Raw genomic sequence first — 27397 nt, forward strand, 5'->3', positions numbered from 1 at the left:
AACTGAAATTAATTTCGAAGATGGACTACACTGCTCAACAAAATGGAAAAAGTTAAATGTTTCAGACGAAGTTGCATTTGTTTCTAGATGAAATCGGCGAGTTATTTTCAAATCCGGTCCCGGTTTTTCTCCATCAGCTCTTGTTTTTGAGATATAGCTCAAAATCGGTATTTACGAGTTTAACCCAGACTTTCGTTATTTTCGGATACAAACAAATATTTTTTTGTGGGTTTTTCGACATTAATATATTAAGGAGATGTTGTACGCTCGAAACAAATCGTTTTTGAAATAGTTATGGTGAGTATATATCAAAAAAATATAGAAAATATACGACGGACCTTGTAAAAATTGTATATTTTGAGTACTTTAAGTAGAGTTGTGCCAAAGGAACTATATGGAACTATCTCGTTTACTTCGCAGTTTCAATGGCCCACCTTTTTTCTTTGAACAAACTGCGTATACTTACTATCACACGTTATATTTAATGATGTTACTCATACGCTTTGGAACTAGTACCAGGAACTAGGAACTAGATGACCCAATTCTAACTTTAACCCACTTAGCGCCGATTTTTAGGTTATGGCCGAATCATGGGGGCTATGAACTTTATATTATATATTTGTATACTGGATTATATAGTAGACATCCTAAGCATACCCGGAGTACCATATGAAGATCCTATGACTTCCCCCGATGACGTAATTACAGCTTAAAGTACTCAAAATATGCAATTTTTACGTTCCTCATTCTTATTGGTCAGAATGTCCCAAAAATCCAATATAAGAAGAATTGTGATTTTTTTTTGTTTGGTGTTGGCTGTCAATGAGATAATTAAGCCCACTGTTTTATAATACGTACCATACAAAAACCTAAAAAATGATGTACAGTCATGATTTTTATGTTTTTTTTTTCTTTTTTATACCCTCAGCATTTATGCTAACGAGGGTATATACACTTTCATACGGGCAAAATGTGCCTCATCGAAATAATGGTTTTAGACCCCAAGTATGTTTGGACGAAATGTGTTTCAGACAATTTGGAGTCGATTTAGCAATGTCCGTCCGTCTGGCTGGTGCGCACGATAACTCTCGAACGGATGAACCGATTTGGTCCAAAAGTTTGCTATCGCAATATTTTGTCCAATTTTAGTTTAAGTTCGAAGATGGGTTATATCGGCCTACTCCTTCCGGTACCTCCCCCACAAAAGTTCGAAAATGTTCCAAAAATTTGGGCGCACGATAACTCTTGGAGGGAATAACCGACTTGGCCATACTTTGCACATCGTGATATTTCTACCAAACTTAGATGAGGTTCCAATATCGACTCAATCGGTCCAGTTCAGTTTAGGACCTGCTCTCGAATGGCTTTGATTTTTGTTGCAACAACTTGTATTCACTGCCCCCCATACGACGGTACAAGTTTCATCAGGGGCAAGTCCATACTTCCTGAGAAAACAGCCTAAAAGTTGCAAAGAGCCCCTATGACACCGTGTGTAGTGGTTGGAGCGCAAGATAACTCTCGAACGGATCTGCAGATTCGGTCCAAAATTTGGCCTTCGTAATATTTTGTCCAAACATAGTTTAAATTCGAAGATAAGCCATATCAGTCCACTCCTTCAGGTACCTCCCCCACAAAAGTTGAAAAATGTTCGGAAAAATTGTGCGCACGATAACTTTTGAAGGGAGTGACCGATGTAATCCATACTTTGCACATCCTAATATATCTCCCAGATATAGATCAGGTTCAAATATGGGCTATATTTGTCTCCTCCTTCTCTTACCTCTCACAAAATTTCGGAAAAGTTTACTTTAAGACCTGCTCTCGAATCACTTTGATTTTTGTTGAAGCGATTTGCATTTGCTACCTCCATTACGACAGTAAAAGTTTTTTTCAGGGGAATGTCAATATTTATTAGGAAAACAGCCAGAAAGGTGTAAAAAACCCCTATGTCACCATATGTGGCGGACGGAGAGCACGATAGCATTCGAACTGTTCAACCGATTTGGTCCAACATTTGATCTTCGTCATATTATATTCAAACTTAGTTTCATGGGGCAATACCGGTCCACAACTTCCGGCACTTATCCCCAATATTTAAAAAATGTCACATTGGGGCAACCAATTTGGTCTAAACTTTGGATCTCCTAATATTTTGTCAAAATTTTGTTTAACTTCTAAAATGGCCCATATCGGTCGTCCCTAAAGGTACCTCCCCCACAAAAGTTCAACATTTGTGTTAATTCCTAATCCACATTTTTGTCGGGAAGTTCACATGTTGAAAAAGGGCCACAAAATTCTGAAGAGACGCTAAATACATTCTATCTGTCCGTAGATGAAAGTTTCAATTCACATTGGCTGAGGGTATACCTATGTCGGCAAAGCCGACTGACACTTTTTTACTTGTTTTGCTAGGGGAAGCCAATACGTCCTGAGATATGTATGCCGAAATGTTGCACTATTTGGGACCTCTTCTTCATACACCTCTCGCTCTAAAGATTTTAGGAGTCTTTGTGGTCTTTGTAGAACATTGGCGTTGTAGAACTTTATTCCCCATACTTTATGATCCGAATGTCCCAAAAACCCAATATAAGGAGAATTAAGATTTTTTTGTTTGGTGTAGACTGTGTTGATTGGGTCTGTCAGTGGGATAATTAAGCCCATTGTTTATGACACGTACCCCACAAACACCTAAAAAATGTACGCTGGAAACTTCGAAAACTTCTTTTGTCACCTTCGATTTTTTAAATTAGGTATCTATTAATAAATAGTTCATTTAGACCACCACTTCTACTAAAGGTGTTTTGTACAGTCACAGCTGTCAGCACACCTGATTCTTCAACTGATTTTTATGCGTTTTTTTTGTGAAAAATTATATTTTATTCGTGTAATCTGCTGTATGATATGTCAGTCAAGTTGACACTATGCAACACTGAAAATGCAAACAACTTCTAATATACATTTTTTGAAGCACATATTGAGACTACAAAAACCCTAGTAGGGTTTTATCCTGTCAGATCCAGTTCGGGTTTTATGGACTCATCTAAACCGGGCTAAAACTACGGTTTTTTGCATTTATCGCGCCTTTATCTCAGAAACGATTACGATTTGGGCCTTGCTGTCTTTGGCAATATTGTAGACCTAAACTAGTAGATCTTATCTATTGAATATACCACATAAGAAAAACTCCATCTAGGGCATCAAATCGATAAAATATAGAACATTTTACACAATTGCTGAAATTCTGGTCAGTATCGGCGAAACTATTGGCAGTTGAACCAAGTAAACTTTTGCAAAAATCTTCCAAATAAAGTTCTCAGCAATTCTTCAGAACATTCTGAAACTCTAAAATGCTTACTTCATGTTGTTTCAGCCGTATTTTGCTTAATATCTTTTACAACACGTATTTCAAACACAGTTCACACCAACTGCTTATTTTCGCATTTTGGATTTCACCACATTGACATATTTATTATGTCGTCGTGGAAAAATATACTGAAAACGAAGTGTCATTTTACAACAATGACATGTTCTGAAGAGTTGTGCATTTCATTCCAGCGAATATTTTTCCAAAAGAAAGCATTAAGAAACAAATAACGGATTTGGAGATATGGTGCGAAATGTATACAAATTATGGACATTTTCGATATTTTATAAAATTTGAGGCTATAAATGTAGTTTTTCGAGTTCATTATTTCCACAAAAATTTTATTCTTGCCCTTATCTATAAATTTGCTTCAGAGGTGAGGTGAAGATCAACATAGGTTTCAGAGATATAGCCCAGAATTGCTTTAAAAATTCAATATTTAACCATGTTTAGATGGGGCCATAAATTCCAAGCTGGATCTGACACAGCAAAACCCAACTAGTATTTTTGTCGTTTGGGTCTGTATTTTCAAAAAATCCTCAGCTCAAATTGTTCGCACAAGATTACCTTAAAAATGTTGCACAGTGATACTAAAGGCTATTTTTTACATTTATACCACAGGTTGTCTGTGCTCCCACTTACTATTGTGTAATTATATTTTTGGAAAAGTCCATACTTCCCTGAAAGCCAAAAACACATATCTTACCGAATAGTTGCCATTTTGTCTATCACAAGACTCCTTCCAGGGAGCTATTAAGCCAATTATTACCAAATAAATGGTAAACATGGAGGTCTTAAAATAGGTGCAAAAGAAGGGCTTATCAAAGTGTTCATCGTCATAGAGAAACTGCAATAGAAAGCAAAATTTGTTATCACATCTCAAGATAATAATAATCGTCATCATAATTTCTACATTACCTTTGTTAATTCACTTGAAGTTACCCAAATGACATCGACCATTATGAGTATGGTAACACCCAAAATTAACTTCTGTGTTCTGGTTAACATTTTGGATTTCGTCGTACTGACCCGTTTTTTTCTCTGATTAAACGAAAAATAAAACGCAATTTGCAATTAGTACCCAAAAAACGGGGGCCTTCCTTTGGTTACTTTATTTTGCTTTGCTGAGTTTAAACAATTTGCGTTGGTATTAGGCCTGGTATGGACTTCATGTTTTGGATAGTCGTTTCTGTTTGTTGCCTTAAAAGTGTTTTAGTTCCATGAGAATCGCTGCTGCTGCCTTGTGAATGTTGGCTTCTTTCTTTTTTTTGGCAAATATTTACACCCCGTTCATTTAACAAATGACGTCTATTGTTGCCGCCTTTTGATTCTTCGTTGTCTTTTTCTTCTATTTAATGGGTGGGTGGGGGTGTGTGTAATACTTTATGAATTTTATCACTTTGCTAAGACACTCTTGCTGCTGCTGCGGCAGCAACAACAACAACAGGACTTCTTGACTATTAGTAGCAACAATAGACAATTGTCATTTGATAAGAAGACACTGAGTTGTTGTATGCCAATTTGTTTGTCGTCGGCCTTCCACAACACACCTCCTCTTCCAATGGCCCCACTACCAGCAATATAGATGGCAATTAATATGCCATATGAATGCTAAATGAGAAATTGTAATAAACTGCAAAGAAAAAAGAACAAATGAAAGGAAATTTATTAGCATCTTGGTTGTGTTGTAAAGGGTCAGCAGCAGCATGTACGGGCGTTTAATAAGTAATTAAAGTAGTAATATTTATTGATTTTTTATACTTTTACAAATGCTTTGTTAAATTATCATCGATGACATTGACATGAAAATGCATAGAATTTTAATATTCAATTTTGTGTTTTGTCGGAGGACAATATCGGCATTATGGACATTTTTTGCACCCTTAAAAATATGGAATATACTTTTGTATTCCATAGTTCTAACAGTGATTCTTTCATTTAGTGTTCATTGAACCACAGATCAGTGGCAATATCATATACAAACATACATATCGTAACCTGAAATGCCCAAAGACGTAACCCTCAAAGGGTTATGTATGTTCCCCAAAGGGACACCCCAATAAAACCATCTGTCTTTCTGGCTGCCAGGTTCGCACGTAAACTCCTGAAGGGGCTATTCTCTTTTGGTCCAATCAATTCGACTTTATAAGCGATGGCCTAGGTAACATCGTAATATTTGTTCCAAACTTAGAACAAGTTCGACGATATAGGCTGTTCGATAAACGTATTACGTTTCTTGTACACTAGGGTTATTTCTTTTTTGTGTTTTTGCAAATATCAAAAATACCACCCATAGCCCTGTAGACCATGGATAAATATTAAGAAATGCGTTGTTAGTTTTCTCTTACCGCTAAAAAGTTCCCGCACCGATTGCATTCAAGGAAATCGTTCTGAAATAAGCTATTTATTTTGTTTTGAAACGGTATATAATCTTCAACATGGGGTCATTTACAAAAGTCTAATATAAAATGTTCGCCAAAACGCGGTATCTTAAGCGTTTATTTTACCTAAAAAAAGCATGTCTAAACAAAAATGTTTGTTTAAAAAATTAAATCATTATTTTTATAAAGAAAAAATTATCAAACGGCCCTTTAGAAATCGCTGTGCGGGAACTTTTTTGACCGGATCGAAATTGAAACAAGTAAAATGTCGTTAAGTTCGGCCGGGCCGAACTTTTTATACCCTCCACCATAAAATAGTCTTAATTAAAATGGAATAATAAGTGTCCTTTCACAATTTTAGGTGGAAAAAATTTTCGACCATGGATAGATACACCAATTCTCCTAATTATCAAATCTAATCTAAAAAAAGTGTTCAGCCAGGTGAAAGGTACCACATACGGGACTATATCAAAGTGTCAACCTATCTTTATAATTTGTGGTGGAAAAGTTTTGTAACTGCAGAGATCCTCAAAAGTCAAATTAAGTTGAGGGTAGTTCCATCAAACAATGTAGACCCTCAAAATGCCGAAAATCGGGAGGTACCGTTATATAGGACCTATACGAAAAGATGGACCTGTGTTGACGAATTTTAGTGAAGAAGTTAAGTGATCACTGAAAATTCAAATGTCAAATTATAGCTAGTTCGATTAAAAATTGTTGCAAAAATTCTCAAAATAGCGAAAATCAGGAGGAATCGTTATATGGGGGCTTTACCAAACCATGGACCTATGTTGACGATGTTTGGTGGAGAAGTTTGATGACCACTGAGAACCTGAAATGTCAATTTACAGCTAGTTCGGGTGAAAATTGTAGCTAAAATTGTCAAAATACCGAAAATCGGGAGGTACCGTTATATGGGGGCTATACCAAAACATGGACCTATGTTGGCGATGTTCAGTGGAGAAGTTTGATGACCACTGAGAACCTCAAATGTCAATTTAAAGCTAGTTCGGGTGAAAATTGTAGCTAAAATTCTCAAAATACCGAAAATCGGGAGGTACCGTTATATGGGGGCTATACCAAACCATGGACCTATGTTGGCGATGTTCAGTGGAGAAGTTTGATGACCACTGAGAACCTGAAATGTCAATTTACAGCTAGTTCGGGTGAAAATTGTAGCTAAAATTCTCAAAATACCGAAAATCGGGAGGTGCCGTTATACCAAAACATGGACCTATGCCCATATCCTTTGATATAAGTTTGCTGATCACTAGGCACCCTAAATGTCAAATTATAACTAATTCGGTTTGAAAATGTGACTAAAAACTTCAAAATACCTCAAATCGGGAGGTACCGTTATATGGGGGCTATACCAAAACGTGGACCGATATAGCCCATCATCGAACTTGACCTGCCTGCAAACAAAAGACGCATCTTCCCAAAATTTCGGCGTCCTATCTCCATTTTTGTGGATGCTAGAGTGATTACCACAGACGGACGGACGTGCACAGATCGACTCAGAATTTTACGCTGATCAAGAATATATAGGGTCGCAAATGATTATTTCAATGCGTTGCAAACGGAAAAGCAAACTTAATATACCCGCCATACTATGGTGGAGGGTATAACAAGTGAAAAAGTGTCACGTCAGCTTTGCCGACAGATGCATATATACCCTCAGACAATGTGAAGTGAAACTTTCACCTACGGACAAATCGAATGTATTTACGGTCTCTTCAGAATTTTGTGGGCCTTTTTGGACATCTGAACTTGCCGACAAAAATGTGGATTAGGAATAAACTGCACTAAGACACAAATGTTGAACTTTTGTGTGGGAGCTAGCCTTAGGGACCACCGATATGGGCCATTTCAGAAGTTAAACAAAATTTTGACAAAATATTAGGAGATCCAAAGTTTGGACCAAATTGGTTGCCTCATTGTGACATTTTTCAAATCTTGGGGAGAAGTACCGGAAGTTGTGGATCGGTATTGTCCCATGAAACTAAGTTTGGATAGAATATGACGAAGACCAAATATTGGACCAAATCGGTTGAACAGTTCGAGAGCTATCGTGCTCTCCGACCGCCACATATGGTGACATATTACACCTTTCGAGGTGTTTTCCCATGAAATATGGACTTGCCCCAGAAAAAACTTTTACCGTCGTAATGGAGGTAGCGACTGCAAATCGCTTCAACAAAAATCAAAGTGATTCTAGAACAGGTCTTAAAGTGAACTTATCTGAAATTTTGTGTGAGAGGTACCAGAAGGAGTAGACAAATATAGTCCATATTCGAACCTGATATATATCTGGTAGATATATTAGAATGTGCAAAGTATGGATTACATCGGTCACTCCCTTCAAGAGTTATCGTGCCCACAATTTTTCCCAACATTTTCGAACTTTTGTGGGGGAGGTACGCGAAGGAGTGGACCGATATGGCATATCTTCGAATTAAAACTATGTTTGGACAAAATAATACGAAAGCCAACTTATGGACCGAATCGGAAGATCCTTTCGAGAGTTATCTTGCGCTCCATCCACTACACACGGTGTCATAGGGGCTCTTTTTGCATCTTTCAGGCTATTTTCTCAGGAAATATGGACTTGCCCCTGATGAAACTTGTACCATCGTATGGGGGGCAATGAATACAAGCTGTTGCAACAAAAATAAAAGCGATTCCAGAGCAGGTCCTAATTTGAACTTATCCAAAATTTTGTGTGGGAGGTACCCGAAGGAGTGGGCCGATTGAGTTCATATTGGAACCTCATCTAAGTCTGGTAGAAATTTCACTATGTGCAAAGTGTGGACTAAATCGGCTAATTCCTTCAAGATTTGTCGTGCGCACAAATTTTCCGAACATTTTCGAACTTTTGTGGGGAAGTACAGGAAGGAGTGGACCGATATGGCTTATCTTCGAATTAAAACTATGTTTGGACAAAATATTACGAAGGCCAAATTTTGGACCGAATCGGCAGCAGATCCGTTCGAGAGTTATCTTGCGCTCCAACCGCTACACACGGTGTCATAGGGGCTTTTTGCATCTTTCAGGCTATTTTCTCAGGAAATATGGACTTGCCCCTGATGAAACTTGTACCGTCGTATTGGGGGACAGTGAATACAAGTTGCTACAACAAAAATCAAAGCGATTCGAGATATGGCCCTAAACTGAACTTTTCCGAAATTTTGTGTGGGAGGTACCAGAAGGAGTGGACCTATTGAGACCATATTGGAACCTCATATTACTCTGGTAGAAAGTTTACGCTATACAAAGTATGGACAAAATCGGTCACTCCCTTCAAGAGTTATAGTGCGCACAAATTTTTCGAACATTTTCGAACTTTTGTGGGGGAGGTACCGGAATGGGTGGACCGATATAGCCCATCTTCGAACTTAAACTAAGTTTGGGCAAAATATTACGAAAGCCAAATTTTGGACCGAATCGGTCGATCCATTCGAGAGTTATCGTGCGCTCCAGACAGACAGACAGATGGACGGACATTGCTAAATCAACTCCAAATTGTCTGAAACGGATTTCGTCCAAACATAGTTGGGGTCTAAAACCATTATTTCGATGAGACACATTTTGCCCGTATGAAAGTGTATATACCCTCCTTAGCATAAATGCTGAGGGTATAAGCACGTTTTCGTTATCAGGACAACTTTCTGCACACTTTACTGGCGTGGTATTTTTTTGGTTATAGCCCTATTGTACACCAGTCTGCTGAATACAACAGACCTATTTCTTTGGAGCTTGAAGGTGTATCAGTAAAGTGTGGGACTTCCGAGGTAGATTCGCTTAATGTGTATCCGTTTATGCAATGACCAAGTGCGTACAGCGCTGGTCGAGCAGCTCCACATCTTTCATTGTAAACAAACACGCTCCTCCTACGAGGATAAGAGCAGATTGCCACAGCTCGCACAGACATCACTATTGTGGTACCCGGTCTGTTAAATAATGTGTCATGGCAACCAATAACGATTTTGCTCGTCACAGACCAACTTCCTATCATCGTCTCCATCAGCCAACCACGCGACTTCATAATCTCTGGCCGCCCGATTGACAAGGGTCAGAGAGCAGCCCATTTCCTCAGATCCTCGGCCAGATGTGAGAGTTTTCCGGAACCTAATCACCACTGGAGCCGTTCGCTACATACCTACGGGTTGAATATACGAAATTAGACAGTGGAGGATTGAACCAGAACAGACCAAACAGTCTTGGTGGCTCTTGATCTAATGAAAGTCATCCCCAATTCGTTGTAGGACACAGAGAAGACTTCTCCTCTCCAGCAGTGTTAGAAACTTCGGATAATCAACTTATGTGTGGACCCCAGTCGCTTCCGAAATTATGAAAGAAAAATCGTAAGACCCGTAGAATGGAAAACAGAGCTCCCCAAGGCGAAGAGAAATCTCCGGAACTATTTAATTGTCATAATTTTGAAATTCCACACCCTCTAGATATACATCGTACGATCTTCACGTCTGGTATAATTATAAGTACAAACTAGCATATCAGACATTCTTGGATAACATTCATGCTGATGCAGTACAAGGATACAAAGTGAATTAGGTACTCTGAGACCACCCACATCCATCGCAGCAGAAGAACGTCAGCTGCCAAGAAAAAAAGAATGGTACATGTGTAAACAGGGTACCTCCTAATGTCTTCAGAGGACCATCTACATGAGAAGACAAAGATTCTCCGATACAGCAAACAATTGGCATGCTTTCGTTGCACTATTTGATCTGGTGCTACCGTGAGAGTCATCCCAATCACCATATGGTAGATAGGACTACCCCACCCAGACTCTTTATCATCTACAAAGAGAGGTCCAACGTTACAAGAGAGAACACCTAGGTCAACAAGCCTATCAAGCTGGTTTAAATAGCATTCACACAGATGCAGTTCATCCCTATCCATCGCAGTAGAAGAACGCCAGCGCCCAGGAAACACGAATGGTACATATGTAAACAGGGTGCATCCTCATATCTTTCACGGGACCATCTACATGGGAAGACAAAGATTCTTCAAGTACAGCAAACATATTGGCATGCTTTTATTGTACTATTTGATCTGGTGCAACCGTGAGCGCCATTTCAATCACCATATGGTGGATGTACTCCCCCACTCAGGCATGTCAGGGGGACCTTCATGATCTAGAAAGAGAGGTCTAGCGTTACAAGAGAGAACCCCGTCATAAATAAGCTTTAAATAGCATTTACACGGATGCAGCCCGCAGATGCCATAAACAACTATCGCATGAATACGGTCCACGAAGAACATTCCCCATCTTTAGCAGCTGAGCAACGCCAGCGACTAACCAGAGTAGTTTTGGCTCAACTACGCTATGCTCCCATTGAAGCAGCCACATTCCTTAAACTGGAAACCTGGATTAGTGTTATCGTCATGAACATTACTGCCACATCTAGTGGACAATTTGCCCCTCCCAGGCGCGTCAAGTGAGATCTTCATGATCTAGGTCAACGAACCTATCAGGCAGCCCCGGATAGCGTTCAGACTGATGTAGTTGCGCAGTACAAAGGTACAGTGTGAATACTCGAAGAGCACCACCTTCCATTGCAATAGAAGACCGTCAGCCAACTGTTAAGGCAAACACGTATACGGCACGATATCCAACACATGCCCTGAATGTGGACTGGGAGTGCAGGATACGCTTTATGTATTTAACTGCCCCACTAAACCCTAGTTTCAGAGAGTTCACCAATCACCGCTTCAGAGAATTGCACAATCCTTCTGATGTTCGAGTAGCGGAAAGGACGTTCCGAGACATCATCAATGCTGCAGCCGCTCGCCATATACCTGCTGGTCGAATACCCGAAGTAAGACCAAATTTCCCAGCAGAGGCGACGGGATTAGCAAATGAGCGTGATGAGCTTCGTCTGGAAGTTAACAGGCAGGTCGGCGACCATACGCGGAACAAGTGGTTAAATCATCTGAAGAGTTGCAACATTGGAGCCAGTATAAGTAAATTGTGGACAACGGTTAAGTCACTCTCGAACCCCGGAAGGAGGGATGACAGGACCTCAGTCACGTTTGGCGACGTTACGTTGGCTGACCCGAAGAGGTGTGCAAGTTACTTCAATCGACTGTTTGTCGAGCACCCCGAGAGTGACAGGGCGAAGAGAAGAGTGTTAAGTCGCATTAGATCTCTTCCCGCCGAGGATGAACCACCACAGTTTACAATGGATGATGTTGCGAATGCCATCAGGAACGCTAAATCATCCAAAGCGTTGGGCCCTGATGGAATCTCCATGGTAATGTTGAAGCAGCTGGATGAGCCGGGAGTCGAGTATCACACCAAAGTCTTCAACTTGTCGCTAGCCACCATCGTTGTTCCCGAAGTCTGGAAAATAGACAGGGTGGTCCCGCTACTGAAGCCAGGCAAGGATGCCAGCAAAGGTGAATCGTATAGGCCGATTTCGCTTTTGTCACCCGTAGCGAAGATCCTTGAGGCCTTATTCCTCCCCAGCATTAGAAATAGCTATCAAGTTGCCGATCATCAGCATGGATTCCGTAAGCAGCACAGCACGACAACAGCGCTGCACGCCATCTCCACAGAACAGTGATGGTGGCGCTTGACTTATCAAAAGCCTTTGATACTGTCAAGCACTCCACGCTGTTCGAGGACATCGAGCAGACAACCCTCCGGCCAAGTCTGAAACGTTGGATAATCAACTGTATGTGTGATCGCCAGTCGTATGTGGAGTTCAGGAACAAGAAATCCAAGCCCCGTAGAGTGAAACAGGGAGTTCCCCAAGGAGGGGTGATATCTCCGGAACTGTTTAACCTTTCCTGTATTCCGCCCCTCCAGACGGCATTGAGATCGTAACGTATGCGGATGATTGTACGATCCTGGCGTCAGGTACCTACCCTGATGACCCTGTGAGAGACTGAACTCCTATTTAACCGATCTTACCACCTTTTTCCAAGCGAGGAATATGCAGATATCCGCCACTAAATCGACGGCCACTCTGTTCACTCGCAGTATAGATGAGAGTTGAATATCAGGGTCGATGGTAGCAGAATTTCGACCACAAACTGCCCTAAAATTCTAGGGGTCACATTTGACACCACTTGCACGTCGTCCGCGCATGCCACAGCTATATGCGATAAACTGAAATGTAGGAACAAGGTCCTCAAGTCCGTAGCCGGCAGCACTTGGGGTGCAGATAAAGAAACCATGTAGACACGTATATAGCGATAGGTCGGTCTGTGGTAAGCTATGCGGCGCCAGTTTGGTCCCCGAATTTATGTGACACGCAGTGGGATAAGATTCAAATTTGTCAGAACGCCGCCCTGAGAACAGCAACAGGGTGCCTCCTCAAATCTACGGTGGCCAACTACATGAGGAGGCAAAGATTCTTCCAGTACGACAACATAATGAGATGCTATCGTTACAGTACTTGCTCGGGTGTTACCGTGAGAGCCATCCCAATCACCATCTGCTGGCCACCGATACACCCAGGCATATCAAGAAGGATATTCATGCTCTAGAGACGATGGTCCAACAATATAGGAGAGAACCTCTAGATCAACAGGCACATCAGGCAGATTTGAACAGCATTCACACGGACACAGTTGCTAAGACCATAAGCAATTATGGTGTGAATGCAGTCATCGGAGCACATCCCCCATCTATCGCAGGTGAAGAGCGTCAGCTGCCACGACAAACCAGAGTAGTTTTGGCTCAATTACGCTCAGGATATTTTAGTCGCCTAAATTCCTATTGGGCGGGAATCGATCGCACCGTGCAAGACATCTGCCCAGTATGCGGCATGGGCCCGCACGATACTAAGCACCTATTCAACTGCCCCGCCAAGCCTACTCATCTGACTCCAGTGGATCTGTGGTTACATCCCATCGAAGTAGCCACTTTCCTGGAACTGGAGATAGACCCAGAGCCAGATTGAACAGGAGAACGAACATACAAACATAATAATAAAACAGTGTTACAACAACAACAACTAGGTCAACGAACCTATCAGACAGTCCTGGATAGCGTTCAGACTGATCTAATTGCGCACTACAAAGGTACAGTTTGAATGTCGTACTCGGAGAAGCAGAAGCCAACTGCTAAGGCAAACACGTATACAGCACGATATCCAACACATACCCTGAATGTGGACTGGGACGGCACGATACGCTTTATGTATTTAACTGCCCCACTAAACCCACTCACATGTCTACTGATTCGAAAGGCTGTCTGGTCGACGAAGGACCATCCATGTAGATGTAGTGACTGGAATCGTGACATTAAATATTACATTGTGGATATCCCAAGATTGAGAATAGACTTATGTCTCTCGACCAATAGAAGATATTATATAAAATTCTATAAATCCATTTCTATTATTAGTAGATTTCTGAGGGGGTCTTCAAAGTATAGACGACCTATATAGAATGTCTCATATAGACCTGAACAAATTATTAATTATTTTCATTTAAAAATTTCGATGGAAAGTCACCCGCCTAAAGAAAACTTTTAGAAGGACGTTCATCTATAGAGGAAATCTTCTGTTTTTAAAAGATCTATGGACCTTGAAATCAATAGAAGACCTATAAAAAGTCTCCTGTCTATGGAAGGTTGATAGTACGGTATTCCGTCTTTAATAGATTTCTGTCATTGAAGGTCTTTCGTCTTAAGAAGACTGTTAGAAGGCCATCTTCTGTCTTTAGAAGACTTACAGACGGTATTCTTTAATGGGTTTCAATCTGTAGAAGATCTATGGAAGCTCTTATGCCTACAGAATATTTGTAAAAGTTGTTCTAATTATATAAATGATCTGTCTTAACCCACATAGCGCCAAGATTTTTTTCAAAATGTAAAAGTTTTTATTGAATATAGTTTTATTTTAATTGATTGATTTCCTAAAATGAATTCTTTTTTTATTTCAGGTGCTTGTGAGACAATGCATTCCCAATATTTGGTAAGTATTGTGAAATTTCGAAATATTAATTCTATATATGGATAATAGTACGACATAGTTGACTAAAGCAGATAATAATTAATAAAAATATATTTTTATACCCTCCACCATAGTATGGAGGGTATATTAAGTTTGTCATTCCGTTTGTAACACATCGAATTAATCATTTGCGACCCTATAAAGTATATATATTCTTGGTCAGGATAAAATTCTAAGACGATCTAGCCATGTCCGTCTGTTGTAATCACTCAAGCGTCCGCAATAATTGAGATAGAGTGCTGAAATTTTGCACCCGAGGGTCTTTTTTCCATAGGCAGGTCAAGTTCGAAGATGGGTTATATCGGTCCACTCTTTGGTATAGCCCCCATATAACGGTACCTCCGGATTTGAGGTATTTTGACGTTCTTCGCCACATTTGCAGACTGAACTATCACTTAGGGTTCCTAGTGATCAACAAACTTATATCCCAAAGGATATGGGCATAGGACCATATTTTGGTATAGTCACCATATAACGGTACCTCCCGATTTTCGGTATTTTGAGAATTTTAGCCACAATTTTTAACCGAACTATCTGCAATTTGACATTTTAGGTTCTCAGTGGTCATGAAATATCTTCACCAAGCATCGTCAACATAGGTCCATGTTTTGGTATAGGCCCCATATAACGGTACCTCCCGATTTTCGGTATTTTGAGAATTTTAGCTGCAATTTTTAACCGAACTAGCTGTAATGATCGGTATTTTGAGAATTTTAGCTACAATTTTGTCTATTCAAAAAAATAATCGTCAATATAGGTCCATGTTTTGGTATATCCCCTCATATAACTGTACCTCCCGATTTTCGGGATTTTTCAGTGGTCACGAAATTTTTTCACTAAAATTCGTCAACATTGGTCCATTTTTGAGGGTCTACATTGTTTTGATGAAACTACCCTCAATTTGACTCTTGAAGTTCCCTGCAGCTATAAAACGTTTCCGCCAAAAAATTTAAAGATAGGTTGACTGATATAGCCCCGTAGGTGGTACCTTTCACCTAGCTGAACACATTTTTTAGATTAGATAACACTGTGCAACAAAATGGAGGTGAAAGTCTGGGGCACTGAAAATTCCTCTTGGGGAAGAAAGGCCTTGGTGAGTATATTATGAACCCCGAAGGACAGATCCGCCGTGAGTCGAACTTCCGCGTTATGGCGCGATGAAATTTTTGTTAGAGACCCTGTGGGCCATGAGGAATTAGCGTTATATCTTTGTTCACTGTTGCTTAAGTGCTCTACAAAAACAACAAACAAAGATATAATGCTAATTCATGATGGCTTACAGGGTCTCTTGCAAAAACTTCATCACGCCATAAAGAGGGAGTTCGACTCACGGCGCATCTGTCCTTCGGGGCTTTCATCTCCAAAAGGAATTATCTCTGCCCCAACATTTGTGTTCACAGTGTAATTGCTTAAATTGGGATGCAGTAGGAGTCTATCCATTGTCGAAAAGTTGTTCCACCTAAAATTGTGAAAGGACCCTAATTATTCAATTTTAATTAAGACTATTTTATGGTGGAGGGTATAAAAAGTTCGACCCGGCCGAACTTAACGACTTTTTACTTGTTTAATTTATAATAATGCTATTTAGATTGATCATCTGGGGTATCATCAACATTAGGTTATCATGTTCATCATAAGACAAGTGAACTATCTTTCCCCCATTCATTATTATAACACACACAACATGCATATAATCTTTTGAGCACACTATTCATTATGCCCAATAATAATAACAACAACAATCACTACTGTTATCTCTAATTCAATTAAAATATTGACGTCTCTATAGATTGAATTGTGTGTTAAAACTTATCAATATTTTAATATGTCTATGACTGATAACGCGATAAAGGGATTTGGGTATTCCATTTTTTTGTTACTAAAATAAAAGAAAATATAAAAAAGTTTGTGCCTTTTCACTACTCCTTCTCCTCTCTCCCTAAATGCATAAGTCACTCAAGTATGTCTGTGGATCAAATGCAAATGTCATTAAATACAAAATATAAACAATTACTTCTTTCTTGTATTGTGTTATCAATTAAGGAAAATAAACCTACACAATTGTATATACAATTTGTTTGTATATGTTTATATAAACAATAACTTTCAGAGGTTTTATTGCAGAACAGGCCGTAAGTATCCGTAATACACTGCGCATTTTGATTAGTGACGCCAATGAAAAGAATAATTGTTTAGCTAATTGTGTCTCTGAAAGTGGAAATTTGTGTAAAATAATTGTTAATTGCTAGGGAAGGGGGATGAGATATTTTGTCTGGCCTTCACACAATACACATTGCCATATTCAATGGTTGGTTATTGCACCCATGCAGCATGTCTTGATGTGATTGAAATAGATTTTCCCCACATGCAAACATATTCTGTGTAAGCTTTTTTTACTGTAAGAGTTTCAATTTTTTTGTCCACAATTTATTTATTTTGTTGCATCACACACACACTGCTTCCCCTTTAGATAAGTCACCACATCGTATTATTCCAGTAGCTGCTGCTGTTCTAATCTTGTTGATGTTTTATTTAAACAAATCCATTGTTTTTATTTTTGTTCTCGAAAAAAGCAATAAAAGCTTCAACACTAATAGCAACATCTTTGTTTACATGGTCTCTCAAGTACACAAAATAATTAACAACTTTATCTCATTGACACAAATTTTGCAAAATAAGTTACAAAAAAAAAAAAAAAAAAAAAAAAATTAAAACAATCAGCCTAAGAGAGGGTAGAAGAGGTCTAAGTTATATCTTGCCGCAGTCATCGATGGAAATCATGAAATGGATGGTGTTTGTTATTGTAGCATTGCAAATATACTCGTTCGTATATCTTTTATCCAGATTCAAAAATTCCGCAACCTTAACTGGCTGCGTCCATAAAGAATAAGGAATCAGAATCAGTTTGTCTAGCACCCCGAGAGTGACAGAGCGAAGAGGAGAGTATTACGTCGCATCAGATCTCTTCCTGCCGAGCATGAACCACCACAGTTTACAACGGATGATGTTGCGAATGCCAACAGGAACGCTAAATCATCCAAAGCGTTGGGCCATGGTAATGTTGAAAGAGCTGGATGAGCCGGGAGTGGAGTATCTCACTAAAGTTCTCAACCTGTCGCTAACCACCCTTATTGTTCCCGAAGTCTGGAAAATGGGCAGGGTGGTCCCGCTACTGAAGCCAGACAAGGATGCCAGCAAAGGTGAATCGTGTACAGGCCGATTTCGCTTTTGTCACCTGTAGCGAAGACCCTTGAGGTCTTAGTCCTCCCCAGCATTAGAAATAGCTATCAAGTTGCCGATCATCAGCATGGATTCCGTAAGCAGCGCAGCACGGCAACAGCACTGCACGCCATCTCCACACATATTAGTCGAGGACTCGACCAGGAATGGCCGTGTGATAGAACAGTGATGGTGGCACTTGACTTATCAAAAGCCTTTGATACTGTCAAGCACTCCACGCTGTTCGAGGACATCGAGCAGACAAACCTCCGGCCAAGTCTGAAACGTTGGATAATCAACTATATGTGTGGTCGCCAGTCGTATGTGGAATTCAGGAACAAGAAATCCAAGCCTCATAGAGTGAAACAGGGAGTTACCCAAGGAGGGGTGATATCTCCGGAACTGTTTAACCTCTACCTTTCCTGTATTCCGCCCCCTCCAGACGGCATTGAGATCGTAATATGCGGATGATTGTACGATCCTGGCGTCAGGTACCTACCCTGATGACATCTGTGAGAGACTGAACTCCTATTTAACCGATCTTACTACCTTTTTCCACGCGAGGAATATGCAGATATCCGCCACTAAATCGACGGTCACTACATGGACGACGCAGTATAGAAGAGAGTTGAATAACAGGGTCGATGATAGCAGAATTCCGACCACAAACTGCCCCAAAATTCTAGGGGTCACATTCGACAACACTTTCACGTCGTCCTCGCATGCCACAGCTATCTGTGATAAACCGAAATGTAGGAACGAGGACCTCAAGTCCCTAGCCGACAGCACTTGGGGTGCAGATAAAGAAACCTTGTTCACCACGTTTAAAGCGATAGGTCGGTCTGTGGTAAGCTATGCGGCGCCAGTTTGGTCCCCGAATTTAAGTGACACGCAGTGGGATAAGATTCAAATTTGTCAGAACGCCGCCCTGAGAACAGCAACAGGGTGCCTCCTCAAATCTACAATGGACCATCTACATGAGGAAGCAAAGATTATTTTGGAACGACAACATAATGAGATGCTATCGTTGCAGTACTTGCCCGGGTGTTACCGTGAGAGCTATCCCATTCACCATCTGCTGGCCTCTGATAAACCCAGGCATATCAAGAAGAATATTCATGCTCTAGAGACGGAGGTCCAACAATATAGGAGAAAAACTCTAGATAAACAGGCATATCAGGCAGGTTTGAACAGTATTCACACGGACACAGTTGCTAAGACCATAAGAAATCATTGTGTGAATGCAGTCATCGGCGCACATCCCCCATCTATCGCAGCTGAAGAGCGTCAGCTGCCACGAAAAACCAGAGTAGTTTTGGCTCAATTACGCTCGGGATATTGCAGTCGCCTAAATTCCTATTGGGCGGGAATCGATCGCGTCGGGCAAGACATCTGCCCAGTATAGTGCATGGGCCCGCAAGATACTAAGCACCTATTCAACTGCCCCGCCAAACCTACTCATCTAACTCAAGTGGATCTGTGGTTACATCTCATCGAAGTAGCCACTTCCCTGGAACTGGAGATAGACCCAGAGCCAGATTGAACAGGAGAACGAACATACAAACATAATAATAAAACACTGTTACAACAACAACAACATAAAGAATCAGGAGACAGTTGAGTGGGTTTAGCTGGGCAGTTAAACCGATACAGCGTATCGTGCGGTCCCAGTCCACATGCAGGGCTGTTCGGGACCAATACGAATTGTATAGTCAGGGTATCAATTGAGTCAAAACCACATGTGTTTACCTTTCTGAAAGGCTTGTTGAACTAGAGGATCTCGCTTGTGCCTTTGGACATCCCTCCCCTTATCTAGATCACGAAGATGTATCATGTATTCTTACGACGATAACACCCAAGCTGGTACTGGTACATCAACAACGTTTTGTTTTGCTGAGCTTTTCTCAGATGCTATCGAACGGTTCACCCAATATTTTGGGGTAGTTAGTAGTCGGAATCAGTACACCATCGGCCAATATGTTGAGTGGGAGGTTTATTTCAGCCTTCCAAGTGGTGAAAAGTATGGCCGTGAATTTAGCGGCGGATATTTTCATATTCCTCAGATGGAATAATTGCACTAGTCCAGCTATGTAGACATTTAAACAATCACATTTGCTGTCGACGAAACCTATGCTTCTACGTAGGTTTAAATGCTGCTACAACAACAACAACGAAAGGACCTGAAGCCGAGATCGTACAATACAGTAATTATGGGAAATGTGGATCATGACCTTGAATCCTGCATCGTGGGTGTTGTAAGATAGAAGACACTTAAAAACATTGTCAATTGTCTTTCATCCGGAGTCAATGACTTTTAATCCAAGATTACTGAACTTTTATCTGAGAACAATGACCTTTTTATAAGGGGTCAATGACCAATTGCCTTTCATCTGGGGTCAATGATCTTTAATACGGGGTTAATGACCTTTTATAAAGGGACAAATATCAGTAACCGGGGAATCTAGTTCTTAATATGGTGATTAACCTGTTTATCTCTGGATGGGCCTCTCATTTCAATGGTTTATTGAGGATGCCTGCAATGCAATACTAGGGCAAAAGGTAATTTAATAATATTTTATAATTCCAAATAATAAATTGATATTATTTTTTTAATAATTATTATTTAAAAAATACATCGCCAAGAAAGAGTAGGGGTTGTGACTGATAACGTGCCATTGAATCCTGCGGGTAATGTCAAGATTGAGAATAGAATTTGTTTGGGGTAATGGAACAAATTTCCTTTACCGACAGTTTGCAATTTTTTTTTTTGAAAAATCATAAGTTGTTTTTAATAGCCGGCCTTTGGCCGGGGATTTAAGACTTTCTACTATGGACAGGAGCCAATCTCGGGAACGGGAACAACATTTTCTTTTAAATTAAAAATTTTCTCTAAGTAGCCGGCCTTTAAACAAGGGAATTTTCAGAACTTCAGAGGCCCATATCTCGGGAAGTATTCAATCAGCATAAAAAGCACTATCTGTGGTAATTATCTCATATTTTTCGGAATACTGTCGGTAAAGGAAAGATATGAGAGGGAAATAAAGTGTCTTCCATGTATCTTTAGAAGACTACTAGAAGAGCTTTTATGTATAGGCGACCTATAGGTCTTCTATCTATAGAGCAATTCTAGACGACCTTGTATATGTATATAGAATGCTTGTGTCTAGGGAAGGTGAAATGCTGTGTCTACTATAGAAAGTCTTCTATTGACAGAAGACAAAATAAACAAAATTATCTATCAATGAACAACATTAGAGAACAATCCAAGGTTTAAACATAAAACGAAGTTGTTTATCATTTTGTTCTCCATGTTAATATGGAACTACCACAGAAAATGTTAATTTTCAGTCACTTTTTTCAAACACCAACCAACATTTCTTAACCGCCCTCATACATGCACACGAAACAATGCATCCGTAGGCAGGGGGTTTTGTATCTGGCATAATAATGTTTGTTGTTGTTATTATTTTGTTTTGTCAACCACCGACTTGACTGACTGGCTGCATTTTCATTATTTCATTTTCATATTTTTTGATCTTGATTTCTTCACTTATTGACAACAACTATCACCACAAATGTATTTATTGGAAGAAGCAAACTATTTACCTTTGATGTTAAAGCCACTAAAGTTTAATGTAAGCTATTACTTCCCGAACTTCTTCTCTTCCGTTTTCTTTTTTGTGTTCTCACGAACTCACACAGACAGACGGCAATATGTATTCTTCCCGGTGAATTTTCGGTTTACACGTTTCACAAATAGTATTTTGGGTAATTTATTCAAGATTTTTTATATTTTAATTTCTTCTTTTGCGGTAGTTATTTATTATTTTCCGTTTTTTGTGTAAATTTTCATTAAAATTTACATTTCTCTCAACTAATACTTTAGATGTCACTGAACATACCCCCTATACTAGTGTTGAACAAATGACAGTTAGTGGTTGAGATGTGAGTACTCAATACCACCACCAAAAGTAATCATTCGCATAGTTTTTTTATTGTGACAACACTATTATTACACTGTTGTGCAGTTTATGGGCAATTCCCAGCAAAAATTTGCATAGTACATATTTTTCTACCCAGCAAAAAGTTTGCATCCGCGGAATGCAGTTGAATCACTACAAGTGTACAGTACATTTGCCGTTGGAGTACATCTATTCCTATGTCCCGGTCCACACTAGAGTGATTTCATTGAAAAATTTGCATGAAATTATGCGTCTCTAGATCGAATTCCATAGTAGAGTTAAATCATAAAATTGCTGTAGTGGGGAATTCGATTTAAGAACGCCTAATTTCATTAAACTTTTAAGGGGTCGATCGTCGATAACAATTATCGTTGAGTGGCGTTGCCAGTTGTCAAAATTGATCCACGTATGGCAACTCTCAACTGAAGTTGCGAATCTCAGTTGACGAAGCGGCTGTTTTTCAGCAACCACCAATTTTCAGTTGCAGTGAACATTTTCGAAGAAACAAGAAGTAAAATAGAAGGAAAAATAAACATTTTGTTAACAATTATTGATTCTTTGCATCATTAATTAATTTTGTGTATCAATATGGTGAAAATAACGACAAAGCACCAGTTCGAAATATTAATTGATAAACTGAGTGAAAATCCACAGCGGATGAAGCGTGGAGGTCCATTTCGGACAGTTTAAACAGCCATGAACCTCTAACACGAACACCTGAAGAGTGGCAGAGTCTGGATTCACTTTAAAGCAAAGTTGAAAAAGAAAATGCCTCAAAATAAAATAAACTTCAACGTGGTGGTGGTCCATCAAAATAAGTGAATTTATCGCCTTTGGAGCGGACAGCAGCAAATCTTTTGCAAATGAATTTGGTGACAAATACAGTAGGTTCAGTTTAATTACAAATGACGAACATCCTCCATCTATATAGCCAACTACACCAGAGAATTTCGTTTTTGAATAAAAATGGTTTTTATTTTGCCTTTTTTCCTCCTCTGTCAACTTCGAAACGATCCAATTTTGGCACAATTTGTCCTCTATCAAGTGGACAACTTCTTTCAATACTCTCGACAATGTAGATTGAGCCATGCAATTGTTGAAATCATTGCCATGGGACTTTTGGAAACTTCCGTCCTCCAAGAATCGCAACGCTGCGCACACTTTTAAAAGTGGGGGTATTCCTGTTGATCTGTAACTTTCTTTGAAGTCATCCTTTAACGTTTCCACAACGTAAACTACGGCATCCTTTGGCATCCAAAATATGCCTTAAACCTGAGATAATTTACTGATTATACAGATCTTTCCACATGATCATCAGCTTACAGTGCAGATGGCAATTCCAATGGATTCGACTTGTCCCTCAAATTTCTTCTAATAGATGCAATGTCCTGTATATTTTCTTCATCATCAAAAAATAATTCCACCGAACTTATCATTTTTTGGGACAGCAAATAAAACTTGACGATCCGAAGATTCAATGGGCAGGTTATATTCCAATCTTGGGTTGTTTTCCAAATTTGCTCGAAAACTCAGCCAAAATATTAAAATATTGTCCAGAATACACAAACGAGTTATCCAAAGCGCAATTATTTTTAAAATGTTTTTTTTTTTTATTTGGCTAATAGAGGTTACAAGTTTGAAAAAACACTGATCGATAACATGGTTATCGATCACCCAGTTGAGTTGACATTAATGGTACAACATTACGTCTCAGTCGCGCAGACAACTGACAACGCAACTCAAGTTTAGTGGCAATACAAGATAGACCCATAAATGAAATTCGCGCTAGTGTGGACCGGGACTATGAATTCACTTATGTATTTTACAAGAGAGCGCGCAGCTAGGATGCACTCTATTTTGCTTCCACAGCACACAGCTAGGATGTACTCCGTTTTCGATCCAAATCACAGCTTTCGATGTAGTCGTTTGGATTGAATTTAAAGGCACTCCTCGGATAGTGTTTTTAATCAATCTAAAGAAGCCATTGCGAAATATCCCAGAATAAATAAAATGCATTTATTATTTGTGTAAAACAAGAATACAAAGAACTTTATTATATAAACACAAATTAAAAAAAGCTTCCATCAAATTCAATCACAATTGAATGTACTTCCTCCGTTCTTCATTTAATCCAAGCGCAACTGGTTTTGTTTCGTCATCCTAAAGGTTTATTATAGCTCTGTTCCAGAACTAAAAAGTTTTTACAATTTTTACCACTTTTACACATTTTGCGTTCCCGTACACAAAATTTATATGAAAATCGTTTACGACTTTTACAACTTTTACGACTTTTACCACTTTATAAAGTACGGGAACAGGCCATATGTTGCCTTCCCATCACTAGTTCAGCTTTCGACTACAACTTCACACCATTAAAAATTTCCGTCTCGTAAATTACCTCAAAAATGTTCGCAACTTCAGTTTTTATTTTATAACAAATTCTTCGAAATATATTTACACTTGTTTCTCCTTTGAAGAAATTATGTCGGCAGCGACGGGTAGGGATCAACAAACTGTTTTTGTTTTGTAGGGATTTCTAAAGCAACTGCTTATAAAATGTATCGAACGAAGTGCATTTTCATAACTCTGTTGGACTACAGCGAAAAATGTTGTGAAATCATAACTCCAAATGCACAACTTCCACTTTTTTGCTGGGTATGTTTTTATTTTCAAAAATAAAGTACATTTGTAATTTAGTTGTAATCAATGTTATCGATCTTACCCTGCGTTTACAAATGACAGGACAGTTGACTTCATGTATTGGTTGACAAAATCCCAAAACTTGCCTTTGTGACGTAGGCGTCCAGACAACTACAAAAACAGTTGTAAAATTATGAATGAAAATCACAGAATTCCTTTTGTTTTCCGTTCACATATTTTGTTTTTGTTCATGTTCTTTTCTTTTCAACACATTTTAATTATTATCTCACACATTTTTACAAAAAATGTCAAAATTTTGTTAACCCGGCTGTCTGTGAAAGAATGATGGACAGCTGGTAGCCAAACCACAAATGTATGTATGTGTTAGTAAATCAGAGCTGTATTTGAAGACAAACTGTCTAGTGTAAACGCCTAGTTAAAACACCAAAAATCGGGTATGTTCTGAGACACACTTCACCTCTCACTTCACGACTCAAGCATTTTGTTCACCCTATTTACTCTTATTACTTGCGAACTTCTTAGAGCTAAAATTCATTAGGGTATTTAAAAAGAAGAGTACACCCTAGTCCGTCCATAAAATACTCGAAAAGTAATCGTAAAGTGTTTGAACAAAATGCTTGAGGCGTGAAGTGAGAGGTGAAGTGCGTCGCAGAACATACCCGAATGTTTGGTTTACATTTACGAAATCCACTCAATTTCAACAGCCAATTCTGTCAAAACGTCAAAGGGAACCCAATGGATTTCAGATGAGTTTTCATTTGAAGTATACGCAAAGGAATTGACAGTTGAAATCGAGTGGATATCGTAAATGTAAACCAAGCATAAAAAAAATTAAATTTTTTTAATTTCGATAATTAATGAAATTTTTCGGTAAGTTGACAACCAAAATAAAGCAGTCGCTAAGTCTTACCGATATCAGCAGTGTTGATAAGTTTTATTGATACTCTTCATTCAAAATTTTGCGTTTTTATTTTACCGATTTTTGCCGGTGACTTAAAAATGTGTTACAGAATTCCATTACAGGTTCGAATATGCACTCTTTCGGGTACTTCCCACACAAAATTTTAAATTTTTTCTCAAAAGTGCCTTCTAAACATCTTCCAGCGCGTGTCAACTTCGTCGTCATTTTCACGATCGTCATTGGAATACGAATCACCCTTGAGGAAATTGATAGCACCACATTTAGAACGTTGAACGAAGATGCTCCTACGCTTGGTTCGGACAACCTTCATATCATCGTCTCCGTTAAAAGACCACCCGACTTCATAACCTCCGATGGCCGTACTTTTCTGAACCATGGGAAAACTGATTGGCAAGAGTACAGAGAATTTACCAGCCAAAGGCTCATCTCAGTCCCTCAGATAGTTGAGAGAATTTTGCAGAAAATAATCACAACTATAGATGTTCGCTACCACCTGTTGGTCTAATACCCGAAATTCCGAAACCAAATTACCCAGCAGAGGCAATGATGAGTATGAGTATTTGGCAAGTGTCCTCAATTTATTGTTAGTCACTCACGTTTTACCAAAAGGCTGAAAATATGGCAGGATGGTCCCGCTACTGAAGCCAGACAAGAATTCGAGAAGAGGAGAATCGTACAAGCCGATTTTCCTTCTGTCGCTAGTACTGAAAATTCAATATGCTCTACTTTTCCCTGTAATGAAAAGCAGTTTCCCAGATACCTAACATCAGCATGGATAGATGTCATTTTCACACATATGTCGAGCACAGAACCAGAATAGGGCGAGCGAATGAACTGTCATAGTGGCCCTTGGAACTATCGAAGGAATTCGAAACAGTCAACCACAGGAAAGTACGCAGGTGGTGGCACACTTTGCTTCCAAAAAGTCATATTTGGCCTAGTGTTTTTTTGTGGGCAAGTCCATGCGTCCGGGCATAGTTGTCCAAAACCTCTACGTTATTCGGTGATCAACTAAAATGACTGGAGGGCGTGCTTTAAAATGGACCATGCCGCCGATGCATTCTTTCAGGTACCTCCTCCGCAACACTTTGAGCTTTAATCCAAATATATTTTTGTCGGAAACTTCATACTTCCAAAAAAGGCCGCAAAATCTGAAAAGGATTTCAGTTGCGTTGCCGTTATTGGATTCGATATTGTCAATAGATGAAAGTTTCAATTCACATAGGCTGAGGGTATATCTCTGTCGACAAAGCTGACAGATACTTTTTATTTTTATACCCTCCACCATAATATCATTAAATTTGTTATTCCGTTTGTAACACCCCGAAATATTCATCGTATATATAATCTTCATTAGGGTAAAATTCTAAGTCGATATAACCATGTCCGTCTGTTGAAGTCAAGATATAGCTCGCAATTTTTAAGATAGAGCTTAGTAATTTGGTATATAAGTTTCTATTACTCCTAGGATGTTTGGTACTGCAAATGAGCTATATGGGTCCACGTTTTGATATAGCCCCCATAGAAAGGTGCCACCCGATTTTCGTTATTTTGAAGGTTTTAGCCTGATTGTCACACCAAAATGGCTGAAATTTGGTACATAATCTTCGTGGGAGGTATAAAACTTTCCCCTAGAAAATTTTTGGTATAGATTCACGCGTTCATACAGCCCCCATAGAACGTATCTCCCGATTTTCGGTATTTGAAGGTTGTGGCCTCAATATTCCTCAGAAATTTGCTGAAATTTGGTATTCGGGATTCGTTTGGGGTATTAAACGTTCCGTATTAAATTTATCGGTATAGGTCCACTCCTTAGTATAGCCCCCATAGAACGGTACCTCTCTATGTGAGGTATTTTTAAGGTTGTGTTTTCTATATTACACCGAAAGGGTTAAAAA

The 27397-nt window shown here is 39.3% G+C and overlaps 2 protein-coding genes across 3 annotated transcripts in view; one reads left to right on the forward strand and one right to left on the reverse strand.

Moving 5' to 3' along the window:
* Positions 1-21883, reverse strand: part of LOC141405568 (solute carrier family 35 member F5) — a 32421-nt gene extending 10538 nt beyond the window's left edge. The window contains exons 1-3 of the mRNA XM_073990072.1: positions 21561-21883; positions 4283-4997; positions 4071-4211 (exon numbers count right to left, since the gene is read on the reverse strand). Coding sequence (XP_073846173.1) covers positions 4071-4211; positions 4283-4372 — 231 coding nt within the window. The 5' untranslated portion in view covers positions 4373-4997; positions 21561-21883. The remainder of the gene's footprint in view (positions 1-4070; positions 4212-4282; positions 4998-21560) is intronic.
* LOC141405572 (uncharacterized) overlaps positions 1-27397 on the forward strand; it is a 396796-nt gene that overhangs the window by 68658 nt on the left and 300741 nt on the right. Inside the window, exons 1-2 of one of the 2 annotated variants that reach the window (XR_012413229.1) lie at positions 5033-5089; positions 14665-14696. The gene's annotated coding sequence lies outside the window, so the exon portion shown is untranslated. Of the gene's footprint in view, positions 1-5032; positions 5090-14664; positions 14697-27397 lie in introns of those variants that run through there. The other variant, XR_012413228.1, reaches the window with a different exon arrangement.

The sequence above is a fragment of the Musca autumnalis genome, unplaced genomic scaffold (genome assembly GCF_047663935.1).
Source record: "Musca autumnalis isolate F117 unplaced genomic scaffold, ASM4766393v1 scaffold_5, whole genome shotgun sequence".
Lineage (NCBI taxonomy): Eukaryota > Metazoa > Arthropoda > Insecta > Diptera > Muscidae > Musca > Musca autumnalis.